Source organism: Psittacula echo (genome assembly GCF_963264785.1).
Source record: "Psittacula echo genome assembly, chromosome: 9".
Classification (NCBI taxonomy): domain Eukaryota; kingdom Metazoa; phylum Chordata; class Aves; order Psittaciformes; family Psittacidae; genus Psittacula; species Psittacula echo.
Window position 1 is genome coordinate 14,493,258 of NC_137745.1, and position 15,569 is coordinate 14,508,826.

At 49.2% G+C, this 15,569-nt stretch overlaps 1 protein-coding gene across 3 annotated transcripts in view; it reads right to left on the minus strand.

Moving 5' to 3' along the window:
* Positions 1–12,342, minus strand: part of FLNB (filamin B) — a gene marked incomplete at its 5' end in the record, with an annotated part of 70,876 nt that extends 58,534 nt beyond the window's left edge. For all 3 annotated transcript variants that reach the window (XM_080625808.1, XM_080625809.1, XM_080625807.1), the window contains one exon: positions 11,994–12,342. In XM_080625808.1, coding sequence (XP_080481934.1) covers positions 11,994–12,342 — 349 coding nt within the window. The remainder of the gene's footprint in view (positions 1–11,993) is intronic.
* Positions 12,343–15,569: the final 3,227 nt, after the last annotated feature.

Here is a 15,569-nt window from a genome sequence, read left to right on the forward strand (position 1 = left end):
ACATGCAACTGTACCCTTCTGCAGATAGAAACAGCCACTTTGGAAATCCAACATCTGAGCCATTTCAACACTTCATTTTGACATCCAGACACAGGTATCCAGCACTGAAAGCAGCCCCACACCACGCACTGCACAGAAGATGTGAGGATGCTCAGGGCAGTTCCACAGTCACTATAAACACGTGCATCCACTGTGCACCCCTGCAGTCCTGGCAGACACTGTTGCTTTTCCATGACCACTACGAAGAGGTCTTAATGCTTTTGTGTGTAAGCCAGCTAGATGTCAATTCTTCATGAGCTTTCACATACAGACACCTACCCTCCCCTCCTGGAAACCATGACTATGCCAGTCCAAGAAGGAAGAAGGCCACTTTCCTCCAATTTTTAACTAAAAAATACTCAGTGAAGAACACTTCATGAGGCAGCTGCTTTTTGAAGGATGAAGCTTTCCCCTCTTTGTGACGAAAGCAGTGGAGTCATTTGAATGTATTTTAGTATACTTGTGCAACCCAGCAGTAAACACACTTCCATCTGCACATAGCACAAGGCTCGCCCCTGCACAGACTGAAGCCCTGTGTGTTTAGCATCCCACACAGGATAGCTCTGTGTTTATACGGTGTCAGCTACAAGCCACTAACATAAGGAACAGACACTTGGCTTGAGGCCCAGGTAATTTATCCAATGGTGGCAGCCACTATCAGACAGACCTCTTTTGAGTGGAGCTTTCATGAGCAGGAGAGCAGTGGTGAATCTGCAGAGGCACAGTCTGCATGGGTGGTCTCCGAACACCTTAAAGAGGACCATATGGGATTAATGGTACAGCTTGAGCACATATTAGCCACAGCTGTGCAATGCTTGCGCAGACCATGTACCCACTCCTCCCACTCAAACTCACCACACAGCAAAGCTTTGCTTCAGATGTGTGAGTTCTGCATCACTTCAAGTAGCCCAAGGGACCCCCATGGCTCACATCAGATGCCACAGGCTGGCCAGGACCAGCCCCTGGGGCTGCTCTCCAGCATGCGTGTCCTGTGCCATGGGCTCTGTTTGGGTCCTTCTCCCAAAGGGCAGAAGCAGCTCTGCTCAGTCTAGTCCAACTTTGTCGGGAGCTGCTCAGCCATAACAGGCTTTGGCTGCTAACAGCAAATTCTGAGCTATCCAGCACTCAGAGGGATACCACCTTTCGTCTCCGGAGGCTGGACTTCAAATCTTCCAACTTCAAGGCTTTGCACAAGTCTTTCCAGACTTCACAAGCTCACAGCTCTCTCCCTAGTCTCCAGGGACAGCCCTCCACCACACACATGCTGACTGAGCAGGGTGCAGGCAATTACCCAAATCCTTACCAGATGCAAGACCTCATTTTTAATCTGCAGTCTCACATTGTTCACATTTGCAAGCCTATTGTAGTTCACATTTTTAGCACAACACAAAAAAATTAGCTCTAGAGGCAGTTTTGCTAGAGCTGGAATAGCTGCAGCAATGCTGCAAGCTACACTTCTCTGCCTGACCTCCCATACCCCTTCCAGCTACCTACCAGCTAGGTGCAGCATTAGGCCACCTCGTTTGTTATCAACTCCTAATGTTAGTAACATGCTATTACCTCAGTCCAGGCAGAACAAGAGCCCCATAGGTGTTTATCCTACTCCTAGACAAAGACTGGGCTGCTCCTTTCAACTTCTACCCTTGAGCTTGAATACTCTTGTTGTCCAGGTACCGCTTCAGAAGTCTGAGCTACTCCTTTCACATACAGAGTATAAAATATTCTGCAGCTTGTTAAAGCCTATGCTTAAGTAATAAAGCTGGTTAATTAAAATATTTAAGCTTTCTCTGCCTTAAGCAGATTTTTCAACCAATAGCTGCAGCAGTTCAGATGAAGCAGTTCAATTCTCCTCTTTGCAATTAAAAACTGTTGGAAGTTACATAGCTTTCAATTATTTACATCAGAAGAGGTGTTTCTTTCAACACAGAACTCTGAGCTAGGCTACAAAACCACAGCAAACTCTGAAGCAGATTTGCTGAAATAGGGCTTTATGCCTCTAACATCAGGAGGCTTCCCTGCAAGAATCAGGGCTTTCCACCCAGGAAACCCCAAACATTTCCACCATTTCCAGGGTGTGAACTAGCAGCTTCTCACTGAAGTCTGCTGTTCTGGTGCTTTCATGGCAGAGCAAATCATCCTGTGAGCTGACCCTAGCAGAGTAGGTCCAAACCATTTCCTGCTAGAAAGCAGTATATTGGGATCTATGCAAATGAGGATCCTGGCAGTAATGTGGTTAATTCTCCAGGACAAGATCTTTGCAGTATCCTTGTCCAGGAGTCCCACATGCTCCTATCTCTATAACTGCAGATGTCTGCAAGTCATTAGAATCCTCACTAATGCGCACTTAGCACCCACTAATCATCCGGTGTAACAGTACCAAGAGCAGGGCTGGGCTGCCCCACTTTACAGTGGTAGTGAGCTGAATCCAACGGTGTGCTTCTTCACTCTTACATTTTGGAAGAGAACCTGAACCACTGGAAGACTGTCTCAGGCTTTTCTAAGTTTTTTGGGATGCAAAACATATAATTGGCTACCTGTGAGCCATGTCTGCTTCTGCAATGGTCTGGGAAGCCCCTACTCATACTGCAGGTCAGGGCCATCAGGATCTGAAGGCACTATTTGGTCCCCGATTGTGTGGCCCCTCAAGTAGACATCTCACTTGGTCATTTGTGACTTGATTGAGCTGACAATCCTCACTCTTGCTTACTACTCACGCTAGGTCAGGGAAACAGTATTAGTGCTGGAGCTGATTTATCAACATGCAGCCAACCTCTGCCAGCTGGGGCCTTCCCTAACAGCTGTATTGGGTTGTGGCAAGGGTTACCCTCTTCCCTTTGGCCACCCACATTCGATGTAGCCTTTCAGTTGCCCAGCACACATGATACATCCTCTGTTCAGTGTCAGATTCACTTCAGCCAGCACTACACAGTGTGGGGCTATACAACCACAAAGCTTTGAGAGACCATTAGGATGGCACCACTATAGAGGGTCCTGTGGTCCCAGTTTAAGAGCCTCCATGTGTCTGTCCTGACATCTGACAGCCACAGGGTCCAGCACTACTGAGCTTGGACTGTGGCACTGGAAGTCACCACAAATTTTCCTTGCAGTTGCCAGCCTAGTTCTTCTATTTCTTCATAGCTGCAGTTTCACCACAAGCCTAAAAGAGTTACCAAAAGAAATAATCCTCAGAGACAACTAAAGCTGTTTTTATTTGACTTTTAATTAGATCATTGATTTTGTTCAAGCAGTTACATAAGGTATCAAATATTTACATGCAGCCACACTGTTAATCAACAGCCGGAACAAAGCTGAAACAACACGATTAGCATCCCAAGTCTTCCCACAGCCAGTCTGCTCAGACACCAACTCTTCCCCCACAGGGGAATTTGATAACAAGCCACAGACGAGCAAGTGACAACTGCTCAGAGAACCACCACAACAAGCAGTGACACAGCAAACAGCAGCTCCACTGTGGCATTCCAGTGTCGGACCAGGCTCAAAGGTGCCTGGGCTTTGGATTGTTTGGGAGAACAACAAGCAGAATTACTCCAAGCCTTGCAAAGAGAAGGAAACCCTAAGAAATTCACTGTCTAGACATGATGCTGAAGTAACATTTGGTATCTTGCGCCATCAAGATGACAGTTAGACACGCACTTTGTTTAGCAACCCATTGTTCTCTATTCTGTAGTAAGGATCACAAGCAGACAGATTAATCTAAGATTTGTGTCTCACACCATGACCAATACAAGGTGCATTTGTCATATGGCGAGTTCCCAGCCAAGGAGATGTGCCAAACAAATGGAGGACATTGCACATAGCCACCAGCTCAGGCTCTTCACTTCTGTAGTCCAAGCCCAGAGGGACCTGCTGCTACCACTCACCTTACAATAAAGGGGTAATCTGCACAAAGGTAAAGGAGACCTCCAAGACTACTCATCCATGTGTTAACACTGAAATCTAAAATAGCTCCAAGACTTGGCTTGCCAGTATTTGCCTATGGGAAGTCCACTAAACCTGCTGCACCCACTGCTCTAAGGTTGCTGTGAGAAAAGGGAATGTAAAACAGTTAATTATACCAATTAAAGGAAGCATAGATAGAGCATGTTAGTATCTAGCCGAGGGGAACAGTATTTCCTCTTTTGTGTTTGAATAACCTTCAGATGCACGTACAATGGGTGTTTGCTCAGAGCAGCTCTGTACACTGTGTCTTCTGCTGCAGGGCTCCAGGAGACTTTCAAAGCTTGTTTACCCAACATAATTCACCAGTTGCCACCCACAGCTCACTTCTGGCCCACCAACCACAGCAGTGCCCTTTAATATAAGCTCAGAAATACAGACACATACATTGTGTCCTCACAAGAGCGGACACAGACTAATCAAAACCAGTAGGCAGCCAGAGGCGCCCGCACAGCCTGAGATCACCGTGGGCTGCGAGTGGTGGAGGAGAGCCAGCCGCCAGCATCCCACCCCAGGTCAGGCTGGGGCAGCCCCCAGGTCTAGATGTGCTCACAGCACCTATGCAGGACACAGCAATGGCATTTCAGAGCAGCATTTAACAGCTCAGCCCAGAGCCCATCTCACAGGCAGGCAGTTTGAAGCACGCCCCAGATTTCAGCACAAGAAGAGGGTGGAAATGCATGGGCTGGCAGGAAGGGTGGCTCCACAGCTTTCAGTTACTGCTCCGCAGCAGAGCTGCAGTGCACAGAGCCTGCGGCCAGCGTTGAAAACACTTGAACCCCACCCAGGATTGCAGAAGACAGCAAGAGCCTCCCTAACAGCATGGGCAGAGCACAGGGCTGCTCACAGCCTCTGCCTGGTTGCTCAGCACAGCACCCAGCCGTGCTAGCCCCATCTGCAGCAATGTATAGCCTGCTAGCGTGTGCTTGGGCAATGCCAGGACATGCTGCTGAGACAGCCCTTGACCAAGTTCTTCCTCACAGCAGGCAGGCTGAGCATGGCCATCTGTCTGTGCCCACCTCACCCTCAGAGGACACGCAGCCCGGCCAGCTCATGCTGGAGTAATTCAATGCTCTCACAAATAAATGCGTCATGATTTATGGCATGCCCTGAAACCGGGGAGAAGGAGCCACAGTCCATGATGTCATTGCAGTCCACAGCCATTTTTGTGCTATGGGTAAGAATGGCAGGGACTCCCCTCATGCAACCTGCTGCTGCTGTTAGGTGTTTGGACAGTTTGTTTAGGACAGTTTGTCCCTTCTGCAGGAAAGATCCCAGCCTGGATGTTCAAAGCTCAACCACTGCCAGCTTACCAAACTGGTCAGTAAAACTTGCTATAATCCAGTGACCCTGAGAAAACTCAGAAATACCTGCTGAATTTATACTTTAGAGATTGGCTTCCTTTCCATTAGATTGGCTGTTTACTTCTACAAGTTGCAAGCAGAGGACCATGACCTACAGACTCAGAGGAACTATCCCATTAGTAACCAGACAGTGCAATTGTACATCTGGCCACTCTTCCCCGACAGAACCACAGCTGCTTTCTTCCAAGTACAGTATCAGCAGGAGGTCCAAACAATCCCAGACCACCACACCAGGAGAGACAGAATTCAACTGCTCCATCCTCTGCCCACCCCTAGGCAGCTCCAGGGCAGCGTCTGCTGTGTTACTCAGCACAAGGGAGGATGTGCAAGGCAACCCTTGCTTCCCCAGGGATTTGGGCAAGGCTTCATTTGGGTGTTGTTTGAAGTGGCCTAGCTTGTTTTCACTAACAAAAACAGAAAATGCAGTTTATTCTTGTAGTGGTTGTGAGTATTAGAGTTGCCATGCAGTAGCACAGTAGGAACTAGACACTGCATACATCTCACTACAGATGTTAGACTTCAACTGCTTAAAGCAGAATAGTGTTCACACAAAGAATTGCAATTCATTAGCTAAATCCATGCCCACCACAGCAGAGTCAATCCTCACTGTGATATACCAGTTACTATGTAATCACCTCCAAGACTCAAGGCTAGCTGCAGAACGGGCAGAGAGCTGAAGGGAGGCTCGCAGACAGGTGACCGCATCAGACCCCAGACAACCATCTGGTTATGATACACCCACTACGAGGCTTTCAAGTACAGGAACTAGGATTTATCTCCTAATGATGACCTGGAAGAAAGCGTCTTCCCTATTAGATTACAGGGCACGGGTCCTTCCTCAGGAGACACACAAACAGCCAAAAGTGCAAGCTACAGAAACTTTTGCCTTGGGGGGAAAAAAGCCTGCACCAAGTCCCCAGAAGCAAGACCTAGGGGAAAAAACCTCACTTGACCATCACTGCATTAATCCACATCAACAGGCAGAGCTTGCTTAGCTCAAGAGCTGAGAACCTCAGATCTCTGTTGACTCAACTCTGAACCCAAGGCCAAGCTCCCAGGAAGAGCAAGGGTTGCTCTGCTCACCCCACCCAGGCAGCGGCTGCAAGAAGGATGGGTGAGTAGTCACCTCTATCACACACACTACTAGAGCCATCCAGCAAAGACACCCAAGCATCCACCACAGGCTTCACAGACACAGTGTTTTCATGAGAACTGCTACACTTACTTCTCCAAACACAATGTAAAGGTACACACCTCTTCCTCCACACTATTAGCATGAAGTCGGCCTGCAACAAACAGGCTTGTGAGCACTGGCATCCAATGAAGGCTGCAGCAGAGACTGCTTAGATCTTCCTACAAGGATGGGCAGTGCCTTCCCTTAACCTTTTTCCATATATCTTTTGTTTTGGCTTCTTCCCCCCGCAGTTAACACTCAGCTACACAGTATTTCCTTCCTCCAGTACAGACACATCTGATGCTGTTTTTCTTGCAGAGTCCAAGCAGATTGCAGCAACACATCCTCACCTACCTGCATCCACCATGCATTCCCATCACTACCTTGGTGCACCTGCATGAAGATGACACCCCTTCCCCATGGGTGGGTGCTCTGGAACAGGACCCACAGTACTATCACAGTACATACACACAAACCAAGAAATCTCACAGGAACCTACAGGTTTCTCGACAAAAAGCCTGGCTACCTCACCAAGAGCCAGACTCAGGCTTGACACTTTGTAAGCAACAGCCACTGGGACAGGCTCTTCAGGCACACCAGTACCAAGCACTAACAGAGCCAAACCTGGTTGCTGAGCTTTGCATCTTCATTATTGTAATAACTTACAAGTCAGGTGCTGTATTCATTAACACAGGCACACCAGGCAGCAGAGGAGGCCAGGTCCACCTGATGCTGATGGCAGAGAAGACCTGGCAAATATCACAGTACAGCAGAGATCTATTCACACCAGCATCACACCATTTCACTCTGGTGTGCTTGCTCAGCATATGGGCTAAACTTGGCAGGCTTTTGTCCAGGTCCTAAACTAGCTGCACATCAGTCTGTTTCTGAGGGGCAGAGAAAACAGAATTCCTCTGCAGCCTGGGGGACTCAGAGACCATTGTTTTATTCCCCATTGCTTGGAGCAGACACCGAACAATACTGGCAGTGCAAAAGCATGGCCACACACAAGGCTAACCACGTTCTTAGATTACAGTTGTAGGCTAGAAAAAGAATTATGCTGACCCATTTAGATTTAAACATCCCCATGTAAATCAATACAGGACATGGCATTGGAATATGGAGCAGTTAAGACTTCAGTCCTTCTTGAATAGCTGGCACAGTGTTCAGTGCCTTAAATGAAAAAGCTGTTTAGCACATTAGTCTCACTGGTCCTAAGTAATTTTACCTAAGTTTGATCACTTTACAGGTTTCCGCTCATAAGTAAAAGAAGGCAAGAACAGTGTGTGTAAGCTACCTTAAAGTTTCCTGTAACTTGGAGCAAATAATTCATGCAAAGCCATTTTCTCTTTAGACCAGCAGTCCAACTATTGAAACAGAAGATCCTGAGCAGACCAACCACCCTCAGAAACTGAAGCCACCTCCAGTCTCCAGCCATGAGGCTCACTGCCAGTCTATCAAAAATAGGTTTTGAGGGGAAGGATTAAGTGTCACATTTCCAAGAAGCAGAAACCTGCTTCCAAGACACACTGGATATTTTCCAGAAAACAGCCTCCAGGGAAGTCACAGGTAAGTGGCAGACAAAATGCAAGAGTATTTTGACTACATCCTTATGATGTGTTAATAGCACCTGGAGTGGAACAGAGAGAGACCCAAAGATAAACAGGCTGAAAACACATTTTTCTTTTCCCAGTTTTCAAGCACCTAGCTCTAGGCATTACAGGACAACACATTTACCAAGTTACAAAAGAGCCAAGTTTTCCTCTAGATTTGCTTTGTCACCCTTCAGTGTATCAACAGCCTAAGGAAGAAAGCTGGTATTCCATTATTTTTCTAAAATGGTATTTCCAGGAGATACTCCAACTCAGGTCAAGACACTTGCATCTTTATGAGCATGCTGGAGGTCTGCATTATAGAGCGCAGTGCATGCATCAAGTACATGGTCATTAACCCCAAGCCCACCTGATAAATGGATGGCCCCTGCCCATCCATTTATCTGCATCACCACTTGACATCCTGCAAGGATTGCAAGGCACTTATCTGGTGAAAGTGCAACCCAGCAAAGAGAAGCCACATGTTTTTCAGTTTGATCAATCTGACTGTGGCAGTCCAAAACTGCAGTTTCACAAACCAAGCCAGCCAGCTGCTCAGCACCCATCCTGCCACTGCCAGCAATACAGGGCTGCTGAGCGAGCAGCAGCCATGAGGACACTGCCAACAGGTACAGAACAGCCTAGGAGCATGCACCTAGGACCTGTTGGCTGCAAGCTTGCGTGCAACTTGGCAGGTCACAGCCTGAAACCACCTGCCAGGCTTCAGACATCAAATGCTTCCGTTTCGAAGTTAAATCAGTTAACTCCTATTGCCTGGTATCAGGGTTTCCAGGGGCAAGCTCAAAGCCAAATTAGCTTCCACCCCCCTTTCTCTGCCACTTGCTATGGCTTTTACCAAGGCACAATGTGGGTCTCATACAAAGTAATCTGTGAAGTTGATCAGCTCCTTCAGCCAAGAGCTAAGCCCTTGTGCTCTGCATTCCTGGCATCCTACTCCCCAGTGCCTTGCATATGCCACTCAGCACCCAGGAATCTGCAATTATCTCAGTCTAGCAGACAAATAAAAAAGCAAGACTTAACACTTTAACACTTGAGTAGCACAGCAGCCACCTTGTGTCAAGCAGAGAACTCAATGTAGTAGTAGTCACCTTCCCACACAGTAGCTTTTTCAGAGCTTCCAATCCCATCTTTGCTGGATGGCTGTTTTTACAGTAGACCACATACACAGTCAAATCTGCACTGAAATAAAAGCACTTCATGCCTAGAAGGAAAGCATCCCAAAACAACCAGAAGACTGAGCAGAGGCTAAAGTAGGGGTAAGAGCAGCAGGAGAGGTTGGACTCCTGACTGCACATCAGAAAGGCTCATGGTTAAACACTACAAATTTAACTGATTTCTCTGTGTATAGGCAGACTTATTTTAATGGACAAAACCTGAAAGCCAAAAGCTTGCTACTGAAAAAGTTTCAAAGTGCAGTTGTAGTATAGCAGCAGTAGCTGAGCCGTAATACATGGCTTCCAAAAAGTTCCTGGAAGTTAAATAATAACTGGAACGGGCACCACATCAACTGAGCAGAGGTCTGATGGCATTATTAATGCCAGAAATCCAGCAGCTGCAGCTGTCAGGTTTTCCCAGCTGATTTGGCTCAGAGCTGGCCCTAAACACCCCAGGCCCTAAAGACCAACCTGGTCATAAAAGTTGTCCACCTAAAAGCCCTTACTGGTACACAGCTTCAGGCCCTGTAACAGCCTTGGTTTTGTTCAGTAACATGTAAGAGACTAAAAACTAAGAGAAAGCCCCAAGTTCTTCAGAACCTGCCGGGAGAAACACAGCAGGGACAAACACAGCAGGGACAGGTAGCCACCGCAGCGGATGCTGCGCCTGCAGGAGAGGTGCCACGGGGTTCAGCCCCTTCAACCAAGAGGAGCACCACAAAGCTTGCTTTGGAAAGCAAACTGAGGATGTTTTTTCAGGATTGGCTCGGTTTATCCAGGGCTGTACAGTAGAGCTCCTGTGCTACCATTTGGCTCCAGCTCTGGTGTCACAGCACAGATGGAGCTGTGTACCACTTTTGTACAGAGGCTGGGATATGGTAAAGGCACTTGCAGCCACAGCCATTCCATTCTCCCAAGGCTTCAGCTACAAGGGTTTTTTCAGCAGCTTCAAGTTTAATTTGGTTTTTTTAATAGCTAACACAACACAAGCAAGCTGTAAAACAGTTAAGACATGTCTTAAAAGATTATGGCCACCGTACAGCTCAGTCTAATCCAGCAAGGAAGCTGTGCTGCTACAGCAGCATTTCTTATAAAGGAAGTCGCTGGAAGCCAGGCCTGACCAGACTAACCTTGATCTCCCAAACCCACAGCCCTCGGGAAGTCCCACAGACAAATAGGAAGGCAGCTGGAACAGCTACATTTTAATAGGGCAAACAATACAATAGGAGGGGAACGCTCGACTGGCGTTAGCACTGTGGCTGTGAAGGAGCTATTCCAGCAGCTGAAGAAGAAAGGTGAGTTTTGATGTTAGCAAAAGTAAGCTCAGCCCAGGAGTCCACAGCTGCAAATCAAACCCTACTGTGTGCAAAGGGAATGCATTGCTAAGTAAATAATTAGCACCAGCTCCATTTTCAGCTGCAAGTACACTAACTGTTTTGCCCTAGGAGGATAATCAGCCTTTCGGGACCCAACAGTCTCCATTTGTCCAAAGCAGATTTTACAAGCTAGTAGAGAGGAACAACAGGGACCTAGACTTACTCCACCCAGCCACAGGTTTTCAGAGAGAGCCGGGTCTCCCCTAAACTGGAATATCTTATATTCCCTTGTTATTGTAGCTAAAGCCTCTGAAGGGAAACAGCTATCACCTTGGCCAAGAGTTTTGGAGAACTGAGCAGCACTGCACTCACCCAAATTCAGCTGTGCAGTTCATCCAGGCCAGAGTCATCAGGAGGCAGTAATTACAGTTATCTGGCAAAGAGCTAGAAAAGGCATTCACATTCCTTCCCAGAGATCTCTCAGGCATTCAAATTACTGCTTTACAGACTGCACTGCAGCCACACCTGAACTATTCCCCCAACCATCACCACATGCATTCCAGAGGGATCATCTGCAATTTGACATGCATGCCAACAGCTTTAACTTTCTGAGCAAAGCACCAGTTACCTAGCAATTGCACCCTCCAATTGACAGCCAAACCTAGTGCCAGCCAGAGTGGGCATTAGCTCAAACCACCCATCTCCTGGAGTGAGCAGAGCTCCTTGTACATTTTCTGCCTACATGACCTACCACAGCAGAAAGATTAAGGAGAAAGCACAATCCTGTTCAAAAGCTGCAACTGTGCTTAGGTAAGCATCCATGCTAATCTGAACACTGGCATCATCTACTGGGCTCTGGCGAGCAAGAGAAGTCTCCTTGCTCTCCTATACCACCTATGGTAACGCCTATCTTCGCACAGCTCACTCACCCCAGGAGACCAAGGCTCCAGCGCCCTGCCAGGGCCCAGAGACATCTGGCCAGATACAGGGAACCTGCCTGCACAGAGAGAGAACGTGCTCTGGTACTGGGTTTCTTCAGAAAGGTACCTGAGAGGAAAGTCTCACCTATGAACTAGTGACTAAGAGAGAAGCCGAGGCAGAGAGGAGAGCATTGCCAGCCCCAGCAGCCGGGCTGTGGAACAGCCTCACAGCACACACCGCACACGCAGCTTTAGACCAACACTACGCTTCACCCCCCAAGCTTGCTCTTTGTAGAAACAAAAAGCCGACTACACAGCCCCGAGGGACCGGCCAGCAGCACGGCGCGGCTGCCCCCATGCTCCGATCCCGTCAAGGCTCTGTGAGGCAAAGGTCCAGCGCAGGAAAAAACACACAATGAGAAAAACCTAAACCCGACCCGCTGGGGATGCACTCACCGATGGAGACCAGCTTGATGCTCTCCCGCTCCAAGAACTCGAGGGCCACCGAGACGTTCTCCAGCTGCATCTGTCGGAAGGTGGGCCGCTGGTGGTACTTGCGGTACATGCGCTTCTGGCTGAGCACCTCCAGGAGGGCGATGAGGCGCAGCCCATCGCTCAGGTCGTGCTGCAGGTTACCGATGCGCTTGTTGACGCAGCGCAGGTGCTCGTTGCACCAGCGGGTGAAGGTGTTCTGCTGGATCCGCTTCCACGGCGCGTCCTCCGCCAGGTCCTTCTCGGTGGCCGGCATCTCGCCGTCGGGATCAGCCGCTCTGCGCCCGCCCTGGCCGCGCGCCTGCGTGCTCATGGCGCAGCCCCGCTCCGCCTCCTCGGTCCGATCCGCTCCGCCCGCGCCCCGCCCGGCCGCGCCCGCCGCCTGCAGGGAGGGAGTGCAGTGTTCAGCTGCCGCCCAGCTCCTGCGCCTGGTCCCGCTCTGCCTCGGCCGGCCCGCCCGCTCCGGGCTGCTCCGCCGCTCCCCGGCTCTGTGCGAACCCCGCGCCGCCGCCCGGCCTTTATCCGACAGGAGCGGCACGCCCTCGGCCGCATCAGCCTCCCGTGCCCCGCTGGGGGCGCTGCGCGGGGCCGGGCCGAGAGCGCGCCCGCCTGTCCCTGCCCCTGCGGGAACGGGACCCCCGCTGGACCGACCCTCACCTGGCCGGGATTGTGGCCGTGGCCGGGGACCTGCCGCTGTATCACGGCTGCAGGGCCGAAGCACAGCCCCGTGTACTGGAAGTACGGCATCAGTGCAGCTCACCTGGCTCTGGCAAGGGGCCGCGGGGCCAGCAAACCAACAAACAGTTCTCCCCGTGGACGGCCGGGCCGCGCTGCGCCCCGCACGGAGGGAAGGGAACCCTGCAGCAAGGCAAGGAAATGCCGGGGGGCTCCCGGCGCAGGGCGGTGGAATGGTGCGGCCGTCGGAGGTGGCGTTCGCACTGGATGCAGCACGCTGCTCAAGGATAGCCCCTCGGTGCTGGCACACACCATTTTATCGGCCATATATAGAAAACATAAACTTCAAAAAGCATTCAAGCAAGGCTTGAATTCTTGGGGGGGGGGGGGGGGGAAGGTCTCTTCCCCCGCTTTTATGATTGATTTCCTGGTGTGCCACTCCTGCTGATATCCAAGACTGTGACTTGCCGCTGACTCATCTGATGACAGCAGACAGTCAACAGAACTGTCCCATCTCCTGTGGCTACATGCTGATCTGCGCGGGTTGCTAGACGCCTCCTGACACCGGGGCAGTGAGAGCTGCAGGGGTGTCCCTGCGTGTCCCCGCCCGGGGGAGCTGGTGCCCACCCGCTCGCCCTCTCCCACCTCGCTGATCCAGCACACTTACAGTGCTGGCTTTGCTACCGGGAGCTGCTTCACCGATTTCAAGCGACGTGTATGCGTGTGGATCTGTTCACAGCAAGGCTGTCACGCTGGAAGATGCGGGAGTCTGTCAGGAAAAACAAATCCATTAAAAGACAATCAATAAGGTGTAATTGAATTAAATGTCCATAGCCACTCTCCGCTAAAATTAGAATACAGTTTTCTGATTATTTTCTTTCAAGGGTTTTATTCTTACACTTTTGCTAAACGGTGGCACTGTGGTTTCTCTCCAGTGACACAAGAGCTCCTTCCCCCAGACCAAGTTATATTAGATACATTTGTTCTGAGGACAATAAGAAAGAACCAAAGATAAAGGTGAGGTAAAGTGGGAGTTTTGCCTGAACTTCCATTTCTCCCCAAGCAGCGTTGCCTCCTGTTTTAAAACTATCAAAGAAATCAGATTTAATTTACTGAGAAGATGAGGTGTATCTCATGGCACAGCAGCCAAAATCCTTTCCTCAATTACCGAGCCAAGCAGCAAGAAGGATTCAAATGAAAAATGACCTTAATTGAGGGATTATATTTACAGGGCAAAACCAGTGAGAGGCCAGAGAGGTGCCCCAGCTCGTGCCACCACAAGCGGCTCCCCAGGGGAAAGCAGACTGGAAACGTGAAGCTGAGCCTTTTCTCAAGGGCTTTTCTCCCATCATCCCATACTTCATCTTTAATGGATTCTAATTGCTTATTGACTTTGGCCTGGGTTGGGACGCCCTAGCAACCATTCTACATCCGGATTAGGTGATAGCTTATAACACTTTAATTTCAGTTCCTTTCCACTCCTGCACCTAGTAACGCACACTGTCTTAAATATTCTTTAGCACCCACACCATACTGAAAGTTGAAGCCTCAGCCTTTTTTATTTTTCTGTAACAAAATTAATGAATAAAAATTAAACAGGAAAAAGGCAGAATCAGCACCAGAACCTTCATTTTCAACTTGAATATTTAGCTAAAATTTTCAGTAAAGGTCATTTTTTCCATAGGCCTAGCAAAGAAAATTTTCATCCTAACAACTTACTGTTCAACAATATGCTCTGCCCACATCAGGACAGGGATTTCTTCTAGTGGTTTTGAACCATTTCATCCATCCATCCATCCCTTCCTCTCTCCCTCCCCTCACCCATCCCACCAGAAGCACTGAGGCATGAAAACAGATATGAAGTGCTCAGCTGGTGAGGAGATGTAAGCCCAGCTCACCTCATCAGCCTCAGGAGAAGGGCAGCAGCACAGCTGGGGCTGCTGCTGCTTGGGACCACACGGGGACCATGGGATGGTCTGGATGCAGCAGCCCGTGTCGCAGCTGTCCTTCCCTGCACATCCCAGGGCTTTTGAACAGAATTTGAACACAGGGCTTTTGAACAGAATTATTGTTTCCCAATAATCATGAAAGCAATCAGGATGCAAAAGGCATGCTGGTTATTGGGAAACAAAGACTGCTTTATGGGAAAAGAATAAATTGAAAAACATAATTTCTGCTCAGAGGAACAGATCTTGTTTTCTTCCTTCCTCCCTTCTTTCCTTCCTTCCCATTCACAGATGACCCTCCCAGCTGCAGTCTGAGCAATGTTTCTGGTGGATGGGCAGCAGAGGGGGGCAGCTACAGAATGCACCCCTTTGCCTGCATGGGTGTTTGAGATCAGGAGAGGCACCATGCCTGGGAGCTGCCTGGCCAAGAGCATGGCATCTGGCTGTAGCAGTGACCACTGTGCCAGGCAGATCCTCTGACGTCAATGCCTTGTCTTCCTCTACAAATGAGAGAGTTCCCCTGTGCTGCTCCATGACTGGATTCTTCTTGGGGTCATGTTTGGCCTGAAAAACTGGAATTCGTTTGAGATGAAGTTGGAAGGCACTTCAACACAAGTGAACACGTGTTTCAAGTTTCATCAGGAGGCAGAGAAGTAAAAACAAGCTAACCCAAGAATTTGTACTTGCCAGAATACTGTCCTGGTACTGTGTATTATTACAAATGAACTAATGTATGCCTTGCAGAAATACCTTACGTGTGTATTTATATGGGTAGATATTTTGTGGACGTATGTGTATATGCAGAGAGGGAGGGAGATTTCAACACTGTGCTCTGGGGCAGATACTTTTTCCTTTTCATTTGTCCTGTATGACAAGGATCTTTCCATCCCAGCTCTTGCTTTGCTCACTAGATGCAGAT